This window comes from Nylanderia fulva, unplaced genomic scaffold (assembly GCF_048542155.1).
Source record: "Nylanderia fulva isolate GAGA-0341 unplaced genomic scaffold, ASM4854215v1 Scaffold7, whole genome shotgun sequence".
Lineage (NCBI taxonomy): Eukaryota > Metazoa > Arthropoda > Insecta > Hymenoptera > Formicidae > Nylanderia > Nylanderia fulva.
In genome coordinates this window covers 1,316,440-1,341,149 of record NW_028190807.1, presented here as the reverse complement: position 1 = coordinate 1,341,149, position 24,710 = coordinate 1,316,440, and the positions used below count along the sequence as shown (strand labels likewise).

General features: G+C 39.5%; 3 protein-coding genes across 9 annotated transcripts in view; 1 reads left to right on the top strand and 2 right to left on the bottom strand.

Annotated features, from left to right (window-relative positions):
* LOC114934669 (transmembrane protein 53) overlaps positions 1 to 16,444 on the bottom strand; it is a 36,509-nt gene extending 20,065 nt beyond the window's left edge. Inside the window, exon 1 of the mRNA XM_029307368.2 lies at positions 16,027 to 16,444. The gene's annotated coding sequence lies outside the window, so the exon portion shown is untranslated. The remainder of the gene's footprint in view (positions 1 to 16,026) is intronic.
* Positions 1 to 24,710, top strand: part of LOC114934665 (uncharacterized) — a 40,533-nt gene that overhangs the window by 13,535 nt on the left and 2,288 nt on the right. For 2 of the 5 annotated variants that reach the window (XM_029307364.2, XM_029307362.2), the window contains exons 5-12: positions 123 to 379; positions 1,826 to 2,092; positions 2,449 to 2,628; positions 7,366 to 7,491; positions 8,654 to 8,881; positions 9,863 to 10,114; positions 13,088 to 13,218; positions 14,415 to 18,250. In XM_029307364.2, the coding sequence (XP_029163197.1) occupies positions 123 to 379; positions 1,826 to 2,092; positions 2,449 to 2,628; positions 7,366 to 7,491; positions 8,654 to 8,881; positions 9,863 to 10,114; positions 13,088 to 13,218; positions 14,415 to 14,525 (1,552 nt within the window). In that variant the 3' untranslated portion in view covers positions 14,526 to 18,250. Of the gene's footprint in view, positions 1 to 122; positions 380 to 1,825; positions 2,093 to 2,448; positions 2,629 to 7,365; positions 7,492 to 8,653; positions 8,882 to 9,862; positions 10,115 to 13,087; positions 13,219 to 14,414; positions 18,251 to 24,710 lie in introns of those variants that run through there. The other 3 variants (XR_003820326.2, XR_003820327.2, XM_029307363.2) reach the window with 3 other exon arrangements.
* The window catches only part of LOC114934663 (uncharacterized), a 46,463-nt gene continuing 39,379 nt past the window's right edge, over positions 17,627 to 24,710 (bottom strand). For all 3 annotated transcript variants that reach the window (XM_085488541.1, XM_029307360.2, XM_029307359.2), the window contains exon 22: positions 17,627 to 20,039. In XM_085488541.1, coding sequence (XP_085344667.1) covers positions 19,840 to 20,039 — 200 coding nt within the window. In that variant the 3' untranslated portion in view covers positions 17,627 to 19,839. The remainder of the gene's footprint in view (positions 20,040 to 24,710) is intronic.

The window sequence follows — 24,710 nt, the reverse complement described above, 5'->3', positions numbered from 1 at the left end:
GCGAGAATCGCAATAAAAATGCGTTCATCTCGTCGTCGCGTAACGCGAAATTTGCATAAAATAGGATTTATCGCATAAAAATAACTCTCTTAATTCCGCTCGTTTTCGTCGTAATTACAAAGGTCCTCGACCCCGGGGCACGAGTATTTGGAAGCCGATTACGAGTGTGTACCCGGCTACCGTATGGCATCCTCCTCGAGCCGATTAGTCTGCAGGAGCCGTCAGTGGCTCGGACAGGTGCCAAAGTGCGAGATCAAGCAAAACCCGGACCGGGTATGCGCCGAGGCATCCTGCGAGCAGGATTGCAACGAAATTAACGGCCGTCCCGTCTGTTCCTGCTACGAGGGATTCAGATTGGTCGACGGCAACAAATGCGTCGGTGAGCGATGATGCATCGCTATATATATATATATATATATATATATATATATATATATGTATATACGTATAGCGCCGAGTTATTATTATTAATGGATTTTTTTCCCCGGAAATTTCTCCCGCGATTTACGCCAAATTTATATACACATTTTTATATTCCGACCATCAGTTCGTAATTTTCGCACTTTAATTTTCGCGCGGTATATTTTCACATTTCGCTCTTTATACACCTTTTAATTTAATTCATCCTTTCCACTAAATGCGCGTCAAAGTTTTATTATTTAAATATATCTGCGCGATTGGATGTACGAATGAATTTGGTCGTTTCTTTTTTTTTTCGAAATTTAGACTTTGTAGAAATGGTTCGTTGGATAATTCCTGATTCTTTTGCAAGTTTACTTCGACGAGAATTTTCATCGAGCAATGCTTGCAAATTATTGTTTTTCTCTTGCGAGACACAACATTATTTCCAAGAATAGAACAAATTGGTTCACAATTCCTTCATGAAATTCATAGCGAATGCAGTGCCGAATAAATTGCTTATCTCAATCCATTTCCAATCTATTGAATTTGAAATTATGTTGTCTTTTTCGCCAGACGGTGTAGCACTTATGAAACATCATTGTCAAGTATATTTTGTTCAGCCAGCGCAGGAACAGAGAACAAGCCTATGAATTACTTTGATATACGTTTAGAAAGAGAAAACTTATTAGTACATCCAGTGTTTGCTGTTATCTAAATAAAATTATATAGATAATTTCATAGATAATTTATAAAAACAAAAATATGAATATATTTTTATATCCCTATTTACAATTTATAGATTTTCTCATAATTGTGTTTACGTAAGCGGTTTTAAAAATGATTATCTAGAAAATTACCTAGACGAATCGCCGCAAATATAATTTAATATTTTCATCTCATCACAGAAAAAACAGTATCCTTGAGAGAATGCAAATATGCCTTGATTCAAGTATATTTTATCCTTATAATAGCACCAAATATAAATAATTTTGGATAAAGGATAATTTATCCTTAAAACAAAGTGCAAAATATTCTTGGTTGAAGCTGAAATTTACTTATAAATATTGCAAGGACAAGTGACAAGTGTGCATCGGATATAAGCGGTACTTTCAAATAAATATAATAATTCTTAGTTCAAATGTGACTAAGTTTGTTTTTACCATATACGATTTTTAAAACAAGAATATATCTTAAGGATAAAATATACTTTACACAAACTTATTTATTATTAAGGCAAATGAAAATTTGTGATTACAAAGAGCATTCTATGCTTAAATCAATCAAATAGCGTTCAAGAATAAAAATATACTTGAATCAAGGATTCCTTTTTTTCTGTGATCTTTATCCAACTGATTTAAAAATCATCTAAGCACACAACACTGAGTACACCTAATATTTTGCGCGCGTTATTTATTGCCATCAGACATCGACGAATGTTTACTGAACAACGGCCGCGGTCCTTGCCAGGACACCTGCCGAAATCTCATGGGAGGGTACAAATGTTCCTGCGAGGGTCTGCCGAACGCATCCCTGGCCGGCGACAATCACACGTGCGAACGTGACAGGCACCCGGGTCCGTGCAGCGTCAACAATGCCGGGTGCTCCCACACGTGTTTGTCGACGATGGGTCGGGTGTTCTGCCTCTGTCCCGACGGCTTCATCCTCGAGGACGACTGGAAGACCTGTCAGGGTGAGTAACTCGATTCGACGCGATTTCATTACGTATAAGAAAATTTCGCTTATTAATTTAACTCGTTTCTGGCGAAATATCAATCTCTCAAGGATATTGATTTTTTGGTCTATCTAGAATATAATTAAATTTCCACGGTACATATCTCTCTTGCCCGACGCGAGATGACCTACGCGATTTATATGACGCGATCGAAACGAAAATAAATCTCGGTGACGTATCGACGCTTCGCGCGTGCGATGCACTTAGTTGGGACGCGAATATTCGCGGGATGTCACTCGGCGCGACGTTTTCTCTGTAACGAAAAAGCATTTCGGGAGCGTTTTTTGACAAATGACAATCACTCTCCCGCATAGATGTGGACGAGTGCTCGGTGCCGGATCTTCAGACGGAGCTCTGTCGCTACGGCTGCATCAACACCCCGGGTTCCTATCGATGCGCCCGACCCATGGAGCTGAAGAATCGGCCAATTTTGGACAGGCTGTCCATCACTTGCCTGCCGGGTTACGAGCAGACTTCCTACGGGACGTGCATCGGTGAGTCGGTTAATTTGAAAATTTCAATTTTCTCGTCTCCCTTGGAATATAATAAAGTTCCCGCGTCTCGTCTCGTCTCGTCTCGTCGACACATATATATATGCGTTAATCTATTATGTTTCGTGAAAGGATTGAAGGGTAATTCTCAAACCGTTGATAGCAAATCAATAGCTACGCCAACTCCGGGATAATTCCAAACTCGTTGCGCATTCGATTATTCTCGTTAAAAGTTATATTATGTATATTATATTAGAGCAATGAGATTTCTCCGAGTTTTATACGCGAGAATGAACTGCATATCCCTGCATATAGCTGCAATTTATTGTTGCACGATGCAGGTGTACTATATTCGAATTAGGACGCACGAACGAGTCCGCATAAATTTTTAGCACGGTTGCTCAAGCCACAAGTTAAACTATAATATAAATTCCTACATCTTTTACATATAAGCAGTGTTGTGCTTAGATGATTTTTAAATTAGATAAAGATGAGATAAAAATATGCAAGTTCGTCTTAGATATAAGATGAAGATGATTTTGTTTTAAAAAGATATAATTAAATGGCGCGATTCATCTAGATAATCATTTTTTTAAGACTGCTTATGTAAACACAGTTATAAAAAATAGTCAGATTTTTATTTATTTCTCAGTACTTTTTACGCATGCGCTATGACTTTGAATCAAATTATCTGAACATTATTCTAGATAATACTCTTTTTCATCTAAGACGCAGATATACATAATACATATTTTTATTATCTATATAAAGATAAGATGCCAAAGTTTCATCTAGATAACGATCAATATAATTTTATTTAGATAACAGCAAACGCTGCACGTATATAAGCTCATTTTCATCTTCGAGAATAATTTCTAAACCTCCCCGTGCAAGTGTATAATTTTCGAATTTCTTCCCTTTTTATTATTATTATCGCGTATTCCACGCTCTATATATTTTTTTTTACTCTTCGCCTCGTAAAAGCACTCTCTGTGTGAACTCTTTTCGAGCTCTTCTCGCACCGACATTCGCGCGCCATTTAAGTTCCTTCGATCGCAAACATCCCTCTCGGACGATTCTCTCGTACGCGAATTCCGGACGAGAGTGCGCTTTAGTATTTTCTTGAGGAAATCCGAGTCGCCTCACGTCTCTTTCTCCGGCGTGAAGCGAAGTACCGAAGAATCGTAATCTCGGCCCCGCAAGGACGATATCTATATCACTACCGGCTGCTTTCGGCCAAAGGGAGACAAAGAGAGGAGATGTTTCTCTTTCTCTCTCTCTCGCCAATTCGTGCATTTCTCGAGAGAGCGACCTTCTTAGGTGTCCCGTTGCGGGTTTCTCTCCCTCAATACTTTGGAATATCTCGAAGCGGCTCCTCTCAGTTTGCACAAATGCAGTCCCGCTGCAATCCGTTTTGCAAGACGCGATCGGAAAAACGCAGTGCTTTTATCGGCCTTTTATACGGGGAATGCTTTTGTGGCTTTTTCGTTTTTCTCGCTCTCTTTTCACTTTGCGCGCATATAAAATGTACATATATCATAAAACAAATGGTAACACGCTTTTTTTTACGGCTTGTCTCTCTGTGGACGTTTATAATTGTAGACGCGCGCTTGTGCTAATTTAAATTTTGAGTACACATATATCGAAATTTACATATTTTTCCGTGCGTTATTTCACGATATATTACGATATTAAAAAAAATGTAGAGGAAAAAAAGAGATTTCGCGCAGCCCCTTTTTCGATATATATATATATACAGTTCACGCCGATGTACACCGAAGCTCGTAACTGGCAATCCAATTTCGCGGGGCGTAAATCCGTCAATTACAATTGACGCGGTCGTGAATACCGACAGGAACATTACAGCCCCCCAGGTTGATACAACGTTACCCAGGCGTTCATGTTCGCACGTCTGCGAATCTTATTCCACGGAAATTCAATCCATTTCCGTCTCCTTTTTCCCTCGCAACCTCGGTCGTTAAATAGCGGGGAAATGTTACGTGAACGGCATTCCACGATGATCGACATTATCCAGTCGCACTGAAGCGGAGATGTTGCAGACCTTGCATGTACGTGTATATATATATATATATACATATGTGTGTAAAACGCGAAAATCCGCGGTTATATTCGACGAGGAGCAACTCGTAAAATGTCCTTACAGACTTGACAATCGGTAAAGGATATTAAGTTTTCCTTAAAGGACCGGAAGAGATCTGAGATTTTTTTTTTTTAAGGACGACGAAGGGAGATGCTCGCTCGAATGATTCCGCGAAATGTCGCGTTTATGAAAATCTCCGGTATATTCCTCGCATCAAAGCGAAATTCTAATTTTGCCCGCAAAGACCCCAACGCGCGACGCTTCGTTCCGGGAAAAAGTGGACTTTCGCGATGATCTTACAATCTCCGGAAAACTTGAAAAGAACGGCCGAGGTGTGGACTGAGAAGGAGTATAGGGTATGCGGATTTCGGGGGGTGAGAGGAGGGGGAGGAAAACTGGAGCGACGATGAAAGAAAGAAATTCTTTCGCGAGCAAGGTTTTCTCGGTACAAGGAATTTTCGCTATAGTAATATTCCTCTCAAATAAGCAAATAAACCTCATCTGTGTATATATATATATATATATATAAATATGCTTACCCATTTTCACGAGAAACGTCATATTGAATGAAAATTCATATTAAAATTATTCACATTAAAATATTTATGGAACTAATATGCAAAATGTGCGAGGGATCAAAAATGCGAATAAAATTTTTAACGAATATACTATGACCCGAAGTGTTATTGGAAGAAGATTTGTTCGATGATAAATGTATAAATCCGAATGCTGTTGGTTTTAATTAACAAAGAACAAAAATTTAATTCCCATAATGACTTGAATAAGAATCTTTTATATTTCTCTCGAAAAATTTGTAGTTTCATTAGGATGTTCCATATGAAGTGTTTTCTTTGTCAATAAAAATCTTTATATACGTATCATTTGAAAGCTCATAATTTGTCATTTTACATCTGATTTTATTGTTTAATTGATTTCGAATGTGCTTTTTGCGGAATATATTTTTTTTAATATGAATAAATATGATTTTCGCGTACATTTTTTAAATTAAAAATATTTGTTAATAAAAAATTTAAATCAAAGTAAGAATTAATCCATGTTTTTCTAACTCAATTTGACATAAATCCGCTTCAACTTTTAATGTCTCAATCTCTAATGTCATCAACAATAGTCTCAGGTCCACGATCGTTATTTGTGAGGCATTTCTCTCCAGATTAAAATTTTTTACTGGTACGTTCGTTGAGAGTTCTCGCCGAATGCATGAATGTTTCGAGCGACTGCTGCAACATTATGGCCACTTTTCTACTCGTACAAAAAAAGAAGTACGCGAAAATCGCGTTTATTAAAACAAATATTGAAAAAAATATTCGAAATCAATTAAACCGAAGAATAAAATCGGATATAAAAAGGCAAATTTCGAATTTTAAAATAATATATAAAACGTGTACAAATAAAAAAATTTTTATTAATAAAGAAAGCTTTTAAACGTTGACATTGCAAAATCGGACATTTCATCTGTAACAACTCAATACGTATTTTAATAAAAAAAAAAAATAATAATAATAATTTAATAATTTAATTTCAATTTAATCGCGCTGGGGAGATAAAAGTGCCATCTGTGGATGACATTAATGGGAATTGAAGCGTTAATTTCGTAGCTGAAATTAAAAGGCTCGGCATTGTGCGGTCCACCCTGTATACTTCCGCACAGATTTATACGCCGTGAAAGCAGCGAAAGTCAAGTGCTCTCGGCTATCATTGAGAGTGCTCGAAGCAATAACGGACTCGGCCACTTCGGTCAATTTAGCGTAATCTCGCCGACGATTGAAAGACAGATCGGAGACCAAAGAAGAGCGAGATCGCCAGCCAAGGAGTCATTACGGCGCGAATGAAAGAAGTCTTATATATAACACTTGAGCGTGATGTAGCGAAAACGATCGGTCTGATCTGTCAAGGAACCGTCGTTCTCGTATTTAAAAAGGCATCGAGTCGACCTTTAGATTAAACATACAGTCGAGTCTCGATGAGATTACTCGATGCAATTTCCTAATCGATTATATAAAGTATAACGTGAGCGCAATGTTGCGCTTAGATGATTTTAACATTAGTTAGATAAAGATAAGACAAAAATATGTAAATTTTTCATCTTAGATAAGATAAAGATGATTTTGTTTGAAATATATTTAGATAAAAGATGAAATTATATGGCGATCGAAGACTGCTTATGTAAACGCAGTTATAAAAAATGTAAATTATAAAAGGGATATAAAAATATAGTCAAATTTTTATTTACTTTTCAGTACTTTTTATGCGCTATGCGACTTTAAATCAGATTATCTGAACATTATTCTAGATAATTTAGTATTAAAGATAATACTCCTTTTCATCCAAAATGCAGATATAGATAATACATATTTTTATTATCTATATAAAGATAAGATGATGTCAAAGTTTCATCTATACGATCATCTGGATAATTTTATTTAGATAGATCAGCAAACACTGCGTGAGCGACTATAAAGGAATAGAGAGAGAAATGATTAAACTCAAAATCCTACAAAATGTATAATAATAATAAAGATGATGCACTTTTTCGTTGTATATTTTTAATATAATATCCCGTAATAAAGTTTGTCATAACGTAGGAAAATCTAATCAGACTCTCTTTGTATTATCTTCAGATATCAACGAGTGTGGGGTTGACAACGGCGGATGCGCAGAGGTGTGCGAGAATACAGACGGTAGCTTCTTCTGCGCTTGCGATGGGGATGAAAAAGCCCTGTCATCCGATGGAAAATCCTGCGTAGGTACGTGTTCCTTTGATAAATCACTTTCCACGCTCTGTTCGTACCTGCAGCGAAACATGTCGTCGCATGTTGGAATATGCATATACATAATTATGTACATACATACATGTGTGTACAGGGTGTTTCAGAGCGTTTCGTCACGCTTTTCCCTCGTCTACGCGAGCAAACTTCCTCGGCCAATTTCAACTCAACTTCTTCCCTCTTTCCGCTCCTCCAAGTTTTCACTCAACGTCGTCCTTTTGTGCGCGCGGCAACTTCTTAACCGTTCAATTATGTGTAACTTTATAAATTTCGAAGCGCACCGCGCATTTTTTTTTGCGACGGGATGGAATATACCCCGGCGCGTTAGTCGCGGATGCATCCGCGAGGATGGCATATTATGCAAAGCTGTCACGCAGGAGCGAGTTCCGCGGATGCATCAGCGCCTGGGATAGGTTCTCCCACCGTCGTCACATCGGCGGAGTTGTAATTCCTGCCTCGTGTACATATCGCATTTGATGCCGTAGAAGCGGCTGATGCGGCAGCTGACATACAGCACTGCGTCAATGTGGAGGGTTTCTCCGCACGTACATAGATTACGCGCGGAATCTGCGCGGTTTATGAGCCAGACGTGAATGTTGGGCTCGCATTAGCGCACGCTGTCGGTTCGCAAGCCAGCAGGTTGCATTTAGCGCGAGAGGAAGAACGATGAATGAGTGAATTCCTCTCCCCGATGAATAGCCACTAAATATCCCCGTCGCTTTATTTCCGTCATCGTAATTGGGATAATATTATTTTGGAGGGAAAAAAAAACACTCTATGCCGGCGTTTCTCTCGTTCCACGATCGATATTCGTTATGAATAATTTCATTGGAATATATGACATTGCTATTGAATCGTCGATTTAATAAGAGTCTTTGTAATAATTTTCTTCGATATCCGGTGATCAAATTTTTTCGATTTTAATTTAAAAATATGCTCGGGCTTATTATTTTCTTTATTTCCTTAAGTATTATGGAATGACATTTCCGAAGATTACTTCTATCGTGTTTGGACGAATGAAATTTTGCAAGAGGAACCGACGGTGTTTTCCAAAATAATATCATCTCAGTTAGGAAATTTGAAATTTAAATTACGTCACGAGAGGAAGAGATAATTCTGAGTTTTGTTCCCTTTATTCCAGACATAAATAGCATCGCGTGTCTCCCGTTAAATCCGGTCGGTCGTGGTTATTTAATATGCTCCCGATTAGCCACGTCCAAGTTGTGGCGCGACAGGCGAAAAGTGCCCAATCGACCCGGCACGAGATGCTTCCTCAAGTGTCCTCGTGGGTATCAGCTTCGGGGTGAATACGAGTTGACCTGTCGATCCGACGGCGCTTGGGACGGATCGGAGGACGGAAGATGCGTCCGTGAGTATGGAATTTTATATAAAAAGATGCGCGAGATTTCGATCGGGGAAATATATCTCTCTCTCGGTCTTGCTTAAGGATCCTCGCTACCATAGAATTGTGACATTAAAGGCGAGAAAGCAAGCGCACGCTGAAAATTTCTTAGATGCCATTTTCTAATGACAAAATATTTCAGACGGCTTTAGCCAGTGTTTGCTGTTATCTAAAGAAAATTATATAGATGAAATTTTTGGACGTTATCTTATTTTTATATAGATAACAAAAATATATGTTTTATCTATATTTGCATCTGAGATGAATAAAAGTGTTATCTTTAGAAAATTATCTAGAATAATGTTCAGATAATTTGATTTAGAGTCATTGCACATAAAAATATTTAATTAGTAGAACTTGAATTGATTATAAAGGGAAAAGGATAGTTTTCGAGGTATTTTAAGAGTATGTGCTAAAGCCATCCGAAGTGCTGCTTCATCGAAATATCTTTTTATTTCCAAATGGCATGTAAGAATTTTTTTATACATCTGCATCTTAGATGAAAAAAAGTGTTATTAAATTTTCTAGAATAATGTTCAAATAATTTGGTTTACAGTAAATAAAAATATTTAATTAGTATAGAACTTGAATTGATAATAAAGGGACATTTTCGAGACATTTTAAAAGTACGCTAAGGCCATCCGAAGTGCTGCTTCATCGAAATATCATTTTATTTCGAAATAGCATCTAAGAATTTGTCGCGGGTGCTTTCTCGCTTCTGACATCACAATTGTAACGCGGCGATATCTGAATCTGACGTGCACTTTTATACGCGAATACGGATCCCTAAATTTTTAGTGCAGAGTATAAAGAATTTTTTAAATTGGAAAAGCTGTCCTCTTTATATCTCAACGGAGGACGAGCGATGAAAAAGAAAGAGGGAGAGTGATTCGCTTTTTCATGGCTTCGTCGTCGCGTGGGAAAAATTGACGACGTTCTTTGCGACAGGATATAGCAAGCCCCGATTGGAGTGTCCGAGGGACGTCGTGGCTGAGTTACCACCTGGTAGGGACGAGGCGTTCGTGACCTTCGATCAGCCGGCGACCGATCTCGATTGGTTCCGTTACGTGAGATCGAAGCCTTCCTGGGGCACCAGACTCGAGGCCAGCCTGAAGCCCGGGATGCACGAGATCACCTTCTTCGCGCGACACCCGGTATCGAAGAAACAATCCAGCTGCGCGCTACGCATTATCGTCAAAGGTAATTAATCTGCGCGTGTTAACGACGTATTACGTAATATAAACGTAATAACGATGATGATTCCACCCCCGTTCGAGCGCCCGCGATAATGACAGTTTCTCTGATAACGAGCGAGAAATGGCGATTATTAATTTGTAATTGTGCAACGTGTAATTTGTAATTTGTACAATGGCAGGAAACGCGCGCGAGAACCATCATTTCGCGTTATCTCGACGATATATTATTATATATACAGTGCCCTCCATAAGTTTGGAAACACCTTACATTTTACAGTTAAAGAATTGCATGACAGCGATCTGTTATCAATCAAAATGTCATTTAAATAGTTTACGTTTATTTTATGATTTATTTATACAAAAAATCTACACAGATCTGTCGAAAGAAATCTCTCCTCTTAATTTCAGAGAAAAAAAAATTCTCTAAAGAAATATTCTGTAATTAGATATTCGTAACATACAAGAATATAAACTTAATGGGATGTTTTTTATCGGTATATTTGTTGAAATATTATTAATCGTATACAAGTTTGGAAACACTTAACGTTTGACAGTTAAACAATCGCATGGCAGCGATCTGTGTAGATTTTTTCTATCGATAAAATATTTAAATGACATTTTTATTTATAACAGATAAAACGTAAGGTGTTTCCAAACTTATGGAGGGTACTGTACATATACATAATATAATATTTCTCATTCGGTTTAATTCATATCCCATTGTTCGTGTTCTTGCTCGAGCGACACAAAGAGTGTAGAGCGCAATCTTCGTAATGCAAATCGTTAATAATTTTCGATCTCTGCTCGAGAAAAAAGAGCGCGAGCACTGCGAGCGCTCTGTAAATTCCCTGTGCGATGTACCATATAAATGTTTATATTACGCGCGTATAAATGTCAGCTTCCTAAAAACGCGATCATTTAGTCGAGGAGGTCGCTTATACTTCTTCGAGTTAATCCACACACGTTCTTCCTCTCTCTCTCTCTTTCCCTTACATTAATTAATCCGGATTATAGAGATTGCACTCGGCAGAAGGTACCGGATAAACGTCTCTTGAACATTGCAAATCTTGATTAATAACGGATAGAGATGGAGGCTAACACATAGAGGTCGGCTAATCCCATCGCGGAGGAGGAACACATGTTAAATAAACTGCAACAGAATGTAGAGAGAGAGAGAGAGAGAGAGTGCAGCTCTCGCGCTGTACATCACTTATAGAGCCGCCGCTGAATACTCCGCAGTTTCTCCGATGATTAACGGCGCGAGATTGAAATATTTCCTCCCTTTGTTTACGTTTCTCGAGGTTCGGGATTTGCGCGGAAAAGATTGTTGCCGTGCGAGCGAGCAATTACGCTCGGCGAAAAGGGCCGAGTGCATTATTATTATCATTATTATTATTGTTGTTATTATTATTATTATTATTATTATTATATATCTTCTCTCGCGCGCTGGCGAATTGTTCCGCGGCTCGTCTTGTCTGATGTAACAAAAGTTTTCTCTCTCGTTGATGCCGGCGCATCCTTTAAAATGCATCATAAGAATATTACGTCTTCTTCCCTGTCCACCCTCTTGATGCGCATCCCTCAAAACGCGAGCGAAATACGTGCGTTGCACAACGATTCTCGTTGTATCGAATTAAATTCGTGTATACAATTCCGGAGAGACTAATTCGTAAATTCTTGTACTTTAATGCCTGCGTTGAGCTTAAAAAAAAAAAAAAAAAAAAAAAAAAAAACAGAACTTGCCCTATTTTATTCTTTGTTATATAAATATTTCGATTTATATGTCCTTATATCGCGAATTAAAAAAAAATCATTGGCGTTTATTTGATTTGTATTTTCTATGTTCGAGTTCCTTGAAAACGATTTAACGTGCAAATTTGTTTAACCGAACGTCAGCATTTGAGAATCGAGCGTTCGGCGAGAATCTCCGTACAAAAGTAGTACGGGAGTTCTTATTTGTGTGCCCAAAAGTAAGCTGACGAAACTAATTTGATGCAAACTCCAACTTCATCACCGACGCTCCCTCGCACCGGAAGCGTCGAGTTTTCTCCGAGAAACGCGGCCTGGATTTTGCGGACAAGTCTGCGCGCAACTTGAGAATCGCTACTTCTTTCTCGCGAAGACGTAACGAGCGACGGACTTGGCGCATGAATAAGCAGCTTTTCTAGACCAATGAGTGTACGATACAGAAAGATCAAAGTGCATCTTTTCCCCTCCCCCTCCCCCTTCTTCTCTCTTTCTCTTTTGCAAGATTATGAAACATTATAACTGTAATAATTTTAAACAGAATTTTAACGACTAAAATTGTAACAATTGTAGAATAATTAAATTTCATAATAATTATAATAATTATTCCGTTTGTTCGTTTATATAGAAAATGTATTTATATATATAGTACGTGGAAGTGGATGATTTTAAAGTTCACTAGTTCAAAATGAGATATGGAAATATGGGTAAATTGATCTTATATATAGATTTTGTTTTAAATATATCTATAGATAAAATATAAAATTATATGGCGATTTGTGTCTAGGTAACTTCCAGATAATATGGTACTCTTTATCTAAGATAAATTCACAAATTTCTATCTCATCTTCATCCAGCTAATTTAAAAAACATCTAAGCGCAACACTGATAACAGTAAGCACTGTTTACGTGTGAGCAAACATTTTTTTTCTCACCAACGTGACGTTATACGTGATGCGCAAGAAACGAGGTTCGCTCACACAGACGCGAGTCTTCTGCGCTTGTATAATCTCGCCGTTTTGCCGATTCATCATTCGACGACGACGCGGAAATCGAACTTTCTCAGAAACGCCGTCTGCGTTTCGATTCCACCAAGTTTTCTTATACGACTCGCAATTTCCTCGCCGAACCTACGCGGACGATAAAACGAGAGAGCGCTCGATGGGGTTGGAATTCCGTGGGTGGATCAGCTGTTATACTTGAGATTTGCTAATCTCTGAATTCTCTTCAGGCGGCGAGGCACCGAAAGTCAAAGACTGCCCGGGAGACATCGAAGTTGTCGGAGGAAATGGCACTGCGATCACGTGGACGGAGCCGACCTTCACGGATAACGTCAAGGTGACGCGAATCAGTAACAACGAGGTAAGATCAGATATGACATATCTGTCAAATTTTTATCGTTCGAAAGATGCGCAGTTTTTCTTTATCTTGGGACTGTAGATTTTTTTTGTCGATCCCATCAATTTTATTTTCGGGCACGAGTAATTATACAATAAATTAGCATTCCGGTGTACCTACTTGTGTAAATTGGCGTTTACATAATTGTTCGATAATCAACATTGTAATTAACACGCGCGTGATTTTCGTCTCTAATATCACCGCGCGACACGGTGCGGTGTTTGAAACAAAAATTGGTTAATAATTCGATAACCAAGTGCATCAATATTTTGGTATGCATGATGCGTCGTAAAAAGCCTTCATTCGATATATGTTATGCGCGTTTAATAATCGCGCCAATTTTGCGATTGAATGAAAAGCGCGATTTTCTTCCATTTTCAATAATCATTAATAATTTTATAAGCGCGGAAATCACCTATTATCGAGATATGATATTATCTGACGTAACGTGTCGAGGGAGATTGCCATTTTACAAATGCGCGAAAATTCTTCGATAAATACGAGAGAGAGAGCGGGATAAAAATGGAAAAATTCACACACACATATATATATATATATATACATATATGTACGTACATATGTACGTATACATATAGGTACGAGTGCTTTGAATACGACGGCTGGTGCGCGATATAAAATGTACGTGCAATTACAATTTCTTTTACGGCGGCGCATCGAACGACTGATTAATTAGCGCCAATCTGAAAATTGATGTGCGACGTCAATATTATTGGCCGCTTTAATTAGCTTATTTGTTAACGCATGTCAATTATAACTCGAATTTTATAGCTATCGGCTCTCCCTCATCATTTCGCGAAACCCGAAACCGCGGTGGTTTGCCTGATGAATTATGTAAATGTTGGGCCGTTAAAATCCGGAGAAAAGGATAGAGAAAGAGAAGGGGAAGTTTGGCGGGCGAGTTTGGATTTTCGCAAAGTGGATTCGCAAAGCGAGCCCGCGAAATTAGTTAAGCGTAATTTTCCATTTTCACCGCGAAAATTTCGGCGATTAAATCCTCGCGGAAGCGGGATACCGTTCTCCAAATTTTCGCTCCCAAAAAACCGCACCGCGGATTTTCACCCTTGCGCGTCGAATTTCCTCCCTCCTTCCTCTTCGCGATTTGTGTGTCGGCGACGATGTTTTTTTTTTTTTCGCCCCAGAGTCCGGGTCGTCGCTTCGACGTCGGCGGTCACAGGATCGAGTACGAGGCGAGTGACGACGCCGGTTGGTCGAGCAAATGCGTCTTCACCGTGGTCCTTCGTCGGGAATAAGGAGGCTGGAGAGGCAGTATCAGGACGAGAATGTGGTGGGTGAGGGAAAGAAAGAGAGAGGGAGAGAAAGAGAGAGAGAGCTCATGTGCGAATCTCAAAAAGGCTCAGTACTGGCTCAATACTGGTGCCAGAGTCGCCAATACTGGCTGACGTTCTGGGCCGGTATAAGTTGAGATCGGGTTCATTACTGGGACAATGTCGGAATGATAACACGGGTCCCAGTCTCGGCGCCAACTTTGGCCCGACACACAGAGTATTAGTACAGAGGCATCGTTGATTGCCAATGTTGGGCCAACTCTTGATGCCAACTTTGGCCCGACACAAAGTATTAGTACTGGGACAACATTCGTTATCAGTATTGGGCCATATTGATTAGTCTGTATTGGGCCAAATCTAACATTAGAATAACCGATATGTTTAAAATCATTATAAATTAATGTTTCAAAATAAAAATATTTGTTGTCATACACCAACGTATGGCCCAATGTATTCCCAGTGCTGATCCAGCATAATTTTTATCATCTCAGTACTATTTCACGTCTCGCCCAGTACTGATACGATATTTGGCTCGGTATAGAAAATATTTTGTGTCAGTACGGTACACAAACATTGGCCCAATTTTCTTCCAGTATACTTGAACCGGTACTCGTGCTGCGGACAAAGTTTCTTGCTTCCCAGTAATCCGACACGAGTCGACTCAATACATGCCCAGTACTGAGACGATTCTCGGCCATCGATACCAATTACCGAGACTGGTACAGTATTGATCTAGTGGTTTATCCGTACTGGGGCAGTACCACTTATCAAGTCTTGGCAGCCAATATTGTGCCACTTCTGGGCCATGTTGACAACTCTGGCAGAAGCCCGACATTCGCACATGGGAGAGAGAAACCTAGCGAAAAGCAGCGCGGAAGAATAACGATAAGGTAATATAAATGGAAATGGCTACGGGACGCCGTCTCTTCTTACGTAGGCCCCGTAATGGATTCCGTTTTGTCCGGCAGGTTACACGTGGAGGGAAAGAGAGAAAAAAAATGCGACTAGGTATCTCCATTTTTTCGCACGCGCGACTCTCCTCCTTTTACCTCCTTTTCTCGACATCCGCGCGACAGGGGAGACGAAAGTACACCCCCTAACGAGTGTATAATCTCTACACTCGATAGTTTTACGAGATCGAATTATGCGTCGACTGCCACTTTTGATAGAGTAACGTAACGATAGAGTAGCGTTGTAACGACGCTTACAAAGAAGCGATAATAATAATAATATTTTACGTAGAGGAGGAGGATAGAGGGAAAAGAAAATGCGCAATCTTCCTTAAAAAAAAAAAAAAAGAAAAAAAGAAAAAAATTAAAAGCCTCGATGGTTATATTCAATTCAGATGTTTATGTTGCGCATAAAATTTTCCCGGCGCATAAAATTAAACCTCCGATTTTGCGGCTCGAAAAACTCCCTTCTCCTGTTTCCCCTAGCTCTTCTCCTCCACGTAATATAATTTTACCTTGTAATATAATTTTTATCGCAACCGCAGACCGGTTGTGCACTCTCCGGTAATATATACAATGCCGCGAGATGTAGCGTAAACGCGAAATTCGCGTTATCGAGTCCCGGTTTTACGTTAAACGGAAATTAACACAGCGCGGTTACGTCATCACTGCATCCAGCGAGAATTGCGAAACATTTACACTTGTGTATACGATATGTAACACACATATTCTCCAAATATATCCCGATAGTAATTAACGAGGCTCGACCGCGTGTCCTTCGTTTATTATCCGCCAAAGTCGAAGGATTCCTTTCACGTTGATAAGATTCCAGCCGAATTGTGCACCGGCTGACAGGTCAGACAATAGACAGGATCAATGCTGGGTCTCTGTCAAAGTCACGCGAGCGAACAGAAGCGACGTTGGTGTTTAAGCACCGGATAATGCAATATACTGAGCACAGAGAGAGAGAGAGAGAGAGAGATGCAAACACGTTATAATATCGCTTTATCGGTCTCGAGATAACGCGTCTCGCGTGATTTTCAAGTGTCCTATAGCCAGTGTTGTGCTTAGATGATTTGAAAATTAACTAGAAAGAGATGAGATGAAAATATGTAAATTCATCAGATTTTGTTTTAAATATATCTAGATAAAAGATAAAATTATACGGAAAAGATAAAAATATATAAAAGATAATATTATATGGAAAATATATTCCTATTTTTATTTATGTTTAAGTTTTTTATCACTTACTATTTAAGTTCTACTAAAGTATTTTTGCGTGTTATAACTCTAAAGCAAATTATCTGAACATTATTCTAGATAATTTAGCAAAGACACCACTTTTTTCATCTAAAAATATGTTTTATCTATATAAAGATGACGCCAAAGTTTCATCTAGCTTAATCATCTATATAATTTTATTTAGATAACAGCAAACACTACCTATAGCTATTGATAGAAATGCGAGATTAAACACAGGTGTGTAATAACAATGTGTCAAACAATTATTATTATTATTACTCCTACTCTGTCTCTCGATATTGAATAGTCTCGGGTCGCTTCTTCGAGCAACAGGAATAATTGAAGTTGTCCATCATTTTCTCACGACGCAATTATCAATCGCTATATTTTTCTCATTTTTTTCTTCACTACTTGCCAATCTCTTTTCCCATCATTTTTTAACGACTAAATAATCTCTCGTGTATCGTCGTCTCTCTCTCTCTCTCTCTTTCTCTCTCCTTCGACCTTATTTTATATTAAAGAGAAACGAATAAAAAAATTCTCGAGGCAATTCTCTCGTGAGTTTGCGGAAAAAGTAAATCTCACCAAGTATATACGCGAAATAAGTCTATACACAGTAGTTGGCGCGAGAAATAATTAACCACCATTTAATTACAACGTCATTCATCGTCGCGCAGGAGAGCGAGACGATGCATAGTGTATATTTACAACAAACAGAGAAAGAGAGAGAGAGGGAGAGAGAAAATAAACGTCGCTCGTTTTCTTAACATTTAATGCGAGCTAATTACATCTTTTTGTCACCGTGCGTACATATAGAAATGAAATGTGAAACAGAGTCCAAGCTGTGTACAACACGTGTTTTTGCGGCGCGCAACTTATTCATATACACATTCCCATTTCAAAGAAACGCTCAAACTTGCGTCACCGATCAATTAATAACTCTCGTTGCCAGAGAGATAGAGAGAGAGAGAGAGAGAGAGCTGGCTTCAATAACCGCGGTCTCTAACCGCGCGATGGTTTCGCGGCTGGGGTAGCGTAACGTAAAGGGATAAATCGGTGGGAAGAGAGCTGAAACCAAGCTTAGAGCTCGCGTCGAGTGGAATTTTCCGCTTCAAAGATTGTTCAACGTGTACTATTTAATAGACCCGCGGAGAATTAATTCAGTGACCGATTCCAGCTATACATGAATAGCGAGTTGTAAAAAAGAATCCACGTGTGCAATGTCTGATGAGTAAATTTATTAACCCCTGGCCGGTGCAAATGTAATTCTCCTTCTCCCTTTCCCGAAGTCTGCGGTGGCGTATAGGTAAGACACACACGCAGATAGATTTTACTATTTATTATTAATTAAACTCTCCTCCACGTCACTCGCATATCATTGTTATCGATAATGTTATCGATTGTCATACGATATTATTATTATTATCAGCATTATTATTATTATTATTATAGATGTACAAAATTTATGTATCAAATATATATACGTGTATACATATACATGTGTGTGGTTGCGTTTGTGTGTGTGTGTATATATATATATATTATATATATATATATATATATATATATATATAATATATTACAAAAATCGCCAGACTGCATAAATTGCGGTAAACACGATCATAAATAATTACTACGATTTATTTAAAAAAGAAGAAGAGACGAGTTTTATGACGTCGTCAAAGATGCTTCGGTCCTCGCGGAATCTTATTTTACATCTATCTTTCTTATTACAGCATATGGCAGTTTATATTACTAGGTACCGTTAACTCACGAGCAGTAGCTATACGCGTAAATAATTACCGCAGTTTCGTTCGAATAATAAAATTCGAATCTTGATTTCGAAAATTACTCGAAGAATTATTCGAGAAATTTCAGAAAAGTGACAATTATAATAAAAATCGTACGATACTTTTTAATCGAAAGATTGCGCGAGGAAAATATTATATTTAAGGCTCCTGGATCCTCGCCGCGGCCATGTTGGATTGTGACGTCAGAGGCTGAAAATTCTTGCGCGTGCCATTTTTACATAAAAACATATTTTGATAAGAAACAACTCTACAAATCTCTTTGACACATTTGTGAAATAATCCGAAAACTATTATTTTCCATCGATCGTGATATCAGATTTTATCATTTACCAGCTGCCCAGTAAACACAGTTTATTATACTGCATATTATATATTATACTACAGTTATATGCTACAAACAGAGTAACAATTATTATATTTAGAAGAATATTAATGTATCATAATTTATTTTAATGTCATATTACATAGTAATTAAAAGATACGCATATATTATATAACAATTGCAACATTGTTACATATCTACCGCAATGTTATATTACATATTTATTGTACTATAACATTACATGTTACATCCATGAGTGAGATAAAACAACTAACATAAACGTTACCTGTAACGTTCACCAACATTACTTGTTACCTTTGGAAACGTAACATTTACATAATATTACTGTGTTTACTGGATGTTAATTGATTATAAAGGGAAAAAGATGGGACTATTTTAAAAGTATGCTAATCGTGTGTTTTTTCGCCTCTGATGTCACAATTCCATGATCGGCGAAGAGGCAGGAGCCTTAAAAATCGCTCGTAAAACCAAAACATGCTATTATACGCAACGCGAAACAAGATATACTTATTTTTCTATTTTTTTCGGCTGCTCCATCCCATCCATATGCAACGGTAAATACAGGGTGTTCCAGACCTAGACGATTTTTCCTCAGCGAAAATGTCGAGAAAGATCATCATTTCTTTAATATTCCCAATTTTTTGAAATCATGTATCTTCGTAACTAAGCCTTAAATTAAAATTCTATTAAAGTAAACACTACCTGAAATTAACTACAAAATGTAGTCTTGTTAATAATTTATTTTTCCAAGGCTTAGTTTACAAAAGAAAGCTTTCATTTTCAACAGTTTATAACTCGAAAATGATTGGTGCCTGGACATCCTGTATACGCGAGTCAAGATTGTCCGCAGATGCTCCAGCGCGATTTGGAATTTTCCCTCGCGCCGACTTAACTTACGTGTTCGCTTATTACACGTCGTTCACGGGTTGCTCTTACGTGCAACATTCATGCCGCGGCGGCAATATTCTCGTCTCGACGCGGCCCGCGCCACCGTAATGAGTCGGTGGCGAGACTACGTGATCGGTCCTCGTCGCGCGTTGCCGATATTGCCGGTGCAACAGCTGCTGCTGCTGCTGCCGCCGCCGCTGCTCCTGAGCTTGCCAGGGTTCATGCTGTCGCCCGGAGTGTCGATCTGAGAACATATTCTCCCGTTATCGACTTTCGCTGTATATAAATGAGAGAGTAAGAGAGATGAGAGAAAGAGAGAGAGAGACATAGTTGGAAATATTATCTCAAGGAACGCATTTTCGCATTCATTTTCCTCATAAACACATCTATTGAAACATATTATATTTATGTGCGTAACGCAAGAGTATACGAAGTGAATTTTTTGGATCTCAGATATAAAAAAGCTCAAAATAAAATTAGAATGTTTCTAATGTACAGTTTTGGAGTAAAAAGAATATATAAAATTTTAATTTTCGAAAATTATAAAAATATCATATATAATTATCGAAATAAGTATTTAATAATTTTTAACGCGAAAACGTGGATCGCCAGCTGTTGCTGATTGTGCCTCGACTGGTGCAAGTGGCTTCCTACACAAGTAAGAAATAGGTCAGATAGTTGGCGTTAAGAAATTCCGGAAAGCTCTTCTGGATGGAGCTTTTAGATGGAGTCGTTGCGAAAAGAACTGGCTGGGGTGAACAGTCCAAGTGGCAAACAAAAACTGTCCAAATGCCGTCGTTAATCATATAAAGTCAATCCACGTCAGATTACTAAGATTGATTAGGTTACACCGAAAGCCCGATGCTTCAAAGACTGCACAGAAGGGGATGAAAGTACATTATAGCGATGATCCAAGTAGCTTTCGACAACGTCGTTAATAGCGCGGCTCTTTTAATATCAAACTTTTTTTCTGACTAAAGCACACTTTAAGTGCACAAAAAGCGACAAATTTTTCTCCACGGATGAACGTTGTTGAAAATAAATAAAATTCAGAGACAACCAGTTTTCCATTCGTCACCATGATCGCTACGATGTCGTTATTGTATTATTATCATAGTCAAAAGTGCGAAAACGTGTTTTGCGCGAAGATGACGGAGCAACTTGGTTTTATATCTTCGGTAAGTGACTGTCATCCCGGGAAACACTTTCCGTCTGCACGTTGCCGTTGTCCTCTTTCCCCTTTTTATGTCTCATTAATAAGCTGGTGGCGCTAACTTGCTTAAGAGATTGCGTTGCGAATCTGCGTACGTAAATCATGCGGCAACATCTCGCGGGCAAAGAGGAAGAGAGGCAAAGAGAGAACTGTTTGAGGCTGTTCATTAACTATTTTGCGGTTCGCCAACGGCACTTAATCGTGTCGGTTCATTGTTATGTCGCGGATGTTAGCTTTCCTTGCTAGAAATTGTGCTATTGAACGATCACCAAGTTTAAATTAACTTCAAGTGTTATGATTTTTAAATTAGTTAGATAAAGATGAGACAAAAATATGCAAATTCGCATTTTAGATTTTTATTTTAAATATATATCTAGATAAAAGATAAAATTATATGGCGATTCATCTAGATAATTTACTAATTAAATATTTTTATGAGCTATGGCTCTAAATATCTGAACAATATAAATAATACATATTTTTATTATCTATATGTAAAGATAAGATGACGCCAAAATTTCATCTAGATGATCATCTATATAATTTTATTTAGATATAGCAGTAAATACTGTATTACTTGCTTCTGTAATTATACGCGCAAAATAATACGATACATCGTTTAAAAAAAAAAAAAAGAGGGAGAGAAAGAGAGACAACCCTCAATTTTCTTAATTAGTATCGCAATTGTAAATTGAAGCAGCGATAATTTACTCCCCAATATTGAAAAGACGTTTACTTGGTAGAAAAATCAAGTTACATGATAATTTTCCTCGCGCGCAGACGCAAAAATATGAATTTCTTGCGATCAATGTTTAGTGATTTTGAGTTTAAATTTTGCTCCATAATATATGGAAAAATACATATCTACATTATTATTCCAAACGTACACATAATATAATATTTGTTAGAGTAATATACATACGATTTGATAAAGATAATAATGCCGGAGGGGGATATATATATATAAATATATATAAACATCGATCACGATTCTATTTGTTTGCTCGCCAATTATTTCGCTCTTTGTATTTTGTTTTAATTATTCCTACTATCAATTTAAACGAGTTTACATTCGAAATTCGTTACGCTTGGCTTAATGCGCAACAAACTGCAAATCGTTTTATATAACAAAGCTTATAATAATTACGTTCGAAAAACACGATGTTGTAAATGTCGTGCAATGTGTTTCGTGTACACATGATATTTGTTTGTTTTTTTTTTTTTTTTTTTTTTTTTTTACACAACGCTTCGACATCCAAACACTATTTCTCGCCTAATAATTCAGGATTTTGTTCAATCTTATCGAGTACATTTTGTAATTTTTGCGTCTCCTCGGGAGACAGAGGCGTCTTCGGCTCCGACAAGATGGCGTCGGAGAGGCTCAGAGACGCCAACGATACCGCGTCCTCTTGATTATCGTCGTCCTGCAAGCTATGTTTCAGTATCCTGATATACCTCTTTAAACCCTCATTCATCACGAGATCCATGTTGGAGTCGCGTCGCGGAAGCTGCAATTCCTCCGGATCGACCTTCGAAGACTCGTCGCATCTCATCTCGGCCGCGCTGTTTGATCGAGTATTCAATTTCGCGGCGTTTAATCCGCTCCTAGTCCCGGAATTTGCATCCGTTCGTCGTTTCTCGCTCTCGTCAATCTTCCCGGGAAGATTGTTGTTCGCTCGCGGATTCTGCATAATTTTCGGCAGCTTTGTCCGAGGGACGACGTTAATATTAATATTATTAGACTTTATATCCTTCGGGACCGCTCCTTTCGCGTCTCCCCGAGGATCGATCCGGGTTATAACCAGCTCCTCCGGTCTCTCGCCATCGGGGATCGCGGATTTATCGGTATCGTCGGCAGGGCTTAACACCTCGCCGGATAATTCAATCTTCGGGCTTAGCGACGCGCCTTTGGACGGATTCTCCGCGCTTCTTAGTCGTCGTCTTCCGTCGCGATTTAATTTCGTCGACCTCTCTTCCATCTCATTCTCCTCCTTTCTCCACCGATCTCGCCCAGCGACGTCCGGTGACGTCGTTCCGGGCTCCTTTTTCGCGCCGCCGCGGCTCGTTAATCTCGGTTCCCTCGTCACGGAAGGATGGACGGAAGTGACGTCGTTACTTTCCGCTCGCTTGGCGCTTCCGACATCCCCCGATTTGTCCCGCTGTTGACAAGCGATCGAGGACGCGATAAAACTCTTACGACTTACGACATCCGTCCGCCGATCTTCCCGGCACAAAATGGCGGCTCCGCGCCTCGTGGATTTCGCGTCCCGGGAAGCATTTCCGTACTTCCGGTTGAACGAGGTCCCGCGCAGGTTCCCGGACATCCAGGGAGGACGCGAGGACGCGCGACTGATCGATGACTCGCGCGAACGACGCGTCGTCTCGTCCCGATTTCGTCGACGTTTACCGCTGGAATCGCTGCAGACGCTGACGAGCTCGCTGGAACTCGCCGAGATCAAGCGCGACTTTTCCGCGGAACGATCACGTTTTCCCGACGAGGATCTCCGGGTTGGGGAATTTTCCAGGTCATTTTCCTTAAAATCGCGCGATCGGCCGGTCGCGATCGTCTTTGCTCTTTTCTTCTCGACGATTTCGGCACTCGCCAGGCTGTTCGGCATCCACGAGTCGTCCTTTTCCACGTCACATCCGCCTCTCCCGCAGTTTCGCGGTAGAATCTCGATCTCTCTTCTCGGTACCTGCAATTTCGAATTTAAATCGCTCCTGGCGATGGTGGGGACGACGTTATCCTCGAGCGAGATGCTTCGCGCCGGCGAAGGAACGCACGGATTCCCGTTATTATCCATCCCGGGCGATTTGGCAAAGTTGCCATTGTCGTTTTCCGGGAAATCGTTCCCGTCCTCGGGAGATCGACGTTCGACACTCTCGTCGGGAATCGTTTCGGTCTCCTTCTCGGTGGTTCGGGGTCTTCTCGCGGCTTTGCTCCAAAAATGCTCCATCGGACGAGGATACTCGAGGATTTTGTTCCGGTTCTTCGCCCCGGCGACGTCATAATATTCCTCGATGAAATCGAAGAGGCTGTGATCGTATCGATCGTTCAATCGGACGCCGATCGTCGAATCGGCCGGGTTAAGGTGCAGCGAGTTCAAGACGACGTCACCCGGTGGCTGCGAGTCGTCGTATCGCTTCCTCAGGGTAGCCTCGACCAGCTTGTGACGATAGGCCCGGTAATCGAGGCTCGATGTATCGACGATCCGCCGTTTCTCGACTCGGCCGGAAATCCTCGACGTAGCGTCGCTGCTTTGCAAAACCGACGCGGAGTTCATCCCGCGAGTCGAATCCGGACGTAGACTGGAACTCGAAGTGGACTCGGTCGCGACTCGAGCCGGATAATGGGTTACCAATGACCGAGATTGAGCATAATTGTGATGCCGACGACGACGACGAGAGGCCCAGGAAGTGGCTTTCCCCTCGAAGACCTTCAGTGGCTCCTACACGTAATAACAACATATTCCAGGAAGTCTTTTAGGCACGGAAGACACATTTTAATGTCATTTTCGAACCTTCCTATAATTGCGCAAGCTTCTATACAGGGTGTTTCTAAAACTGTCTCAGACATTTTAAGAGTGTATTCTAGAAAATAAAAAAAAAGTTCCTATAAACCTTGGGTTCAAAGATGCTTCTTTCCCTCCGAGGTTTTTGCACAGATCGAGAAAATTATTTTTTCAACGCGGTTTTTTAGGG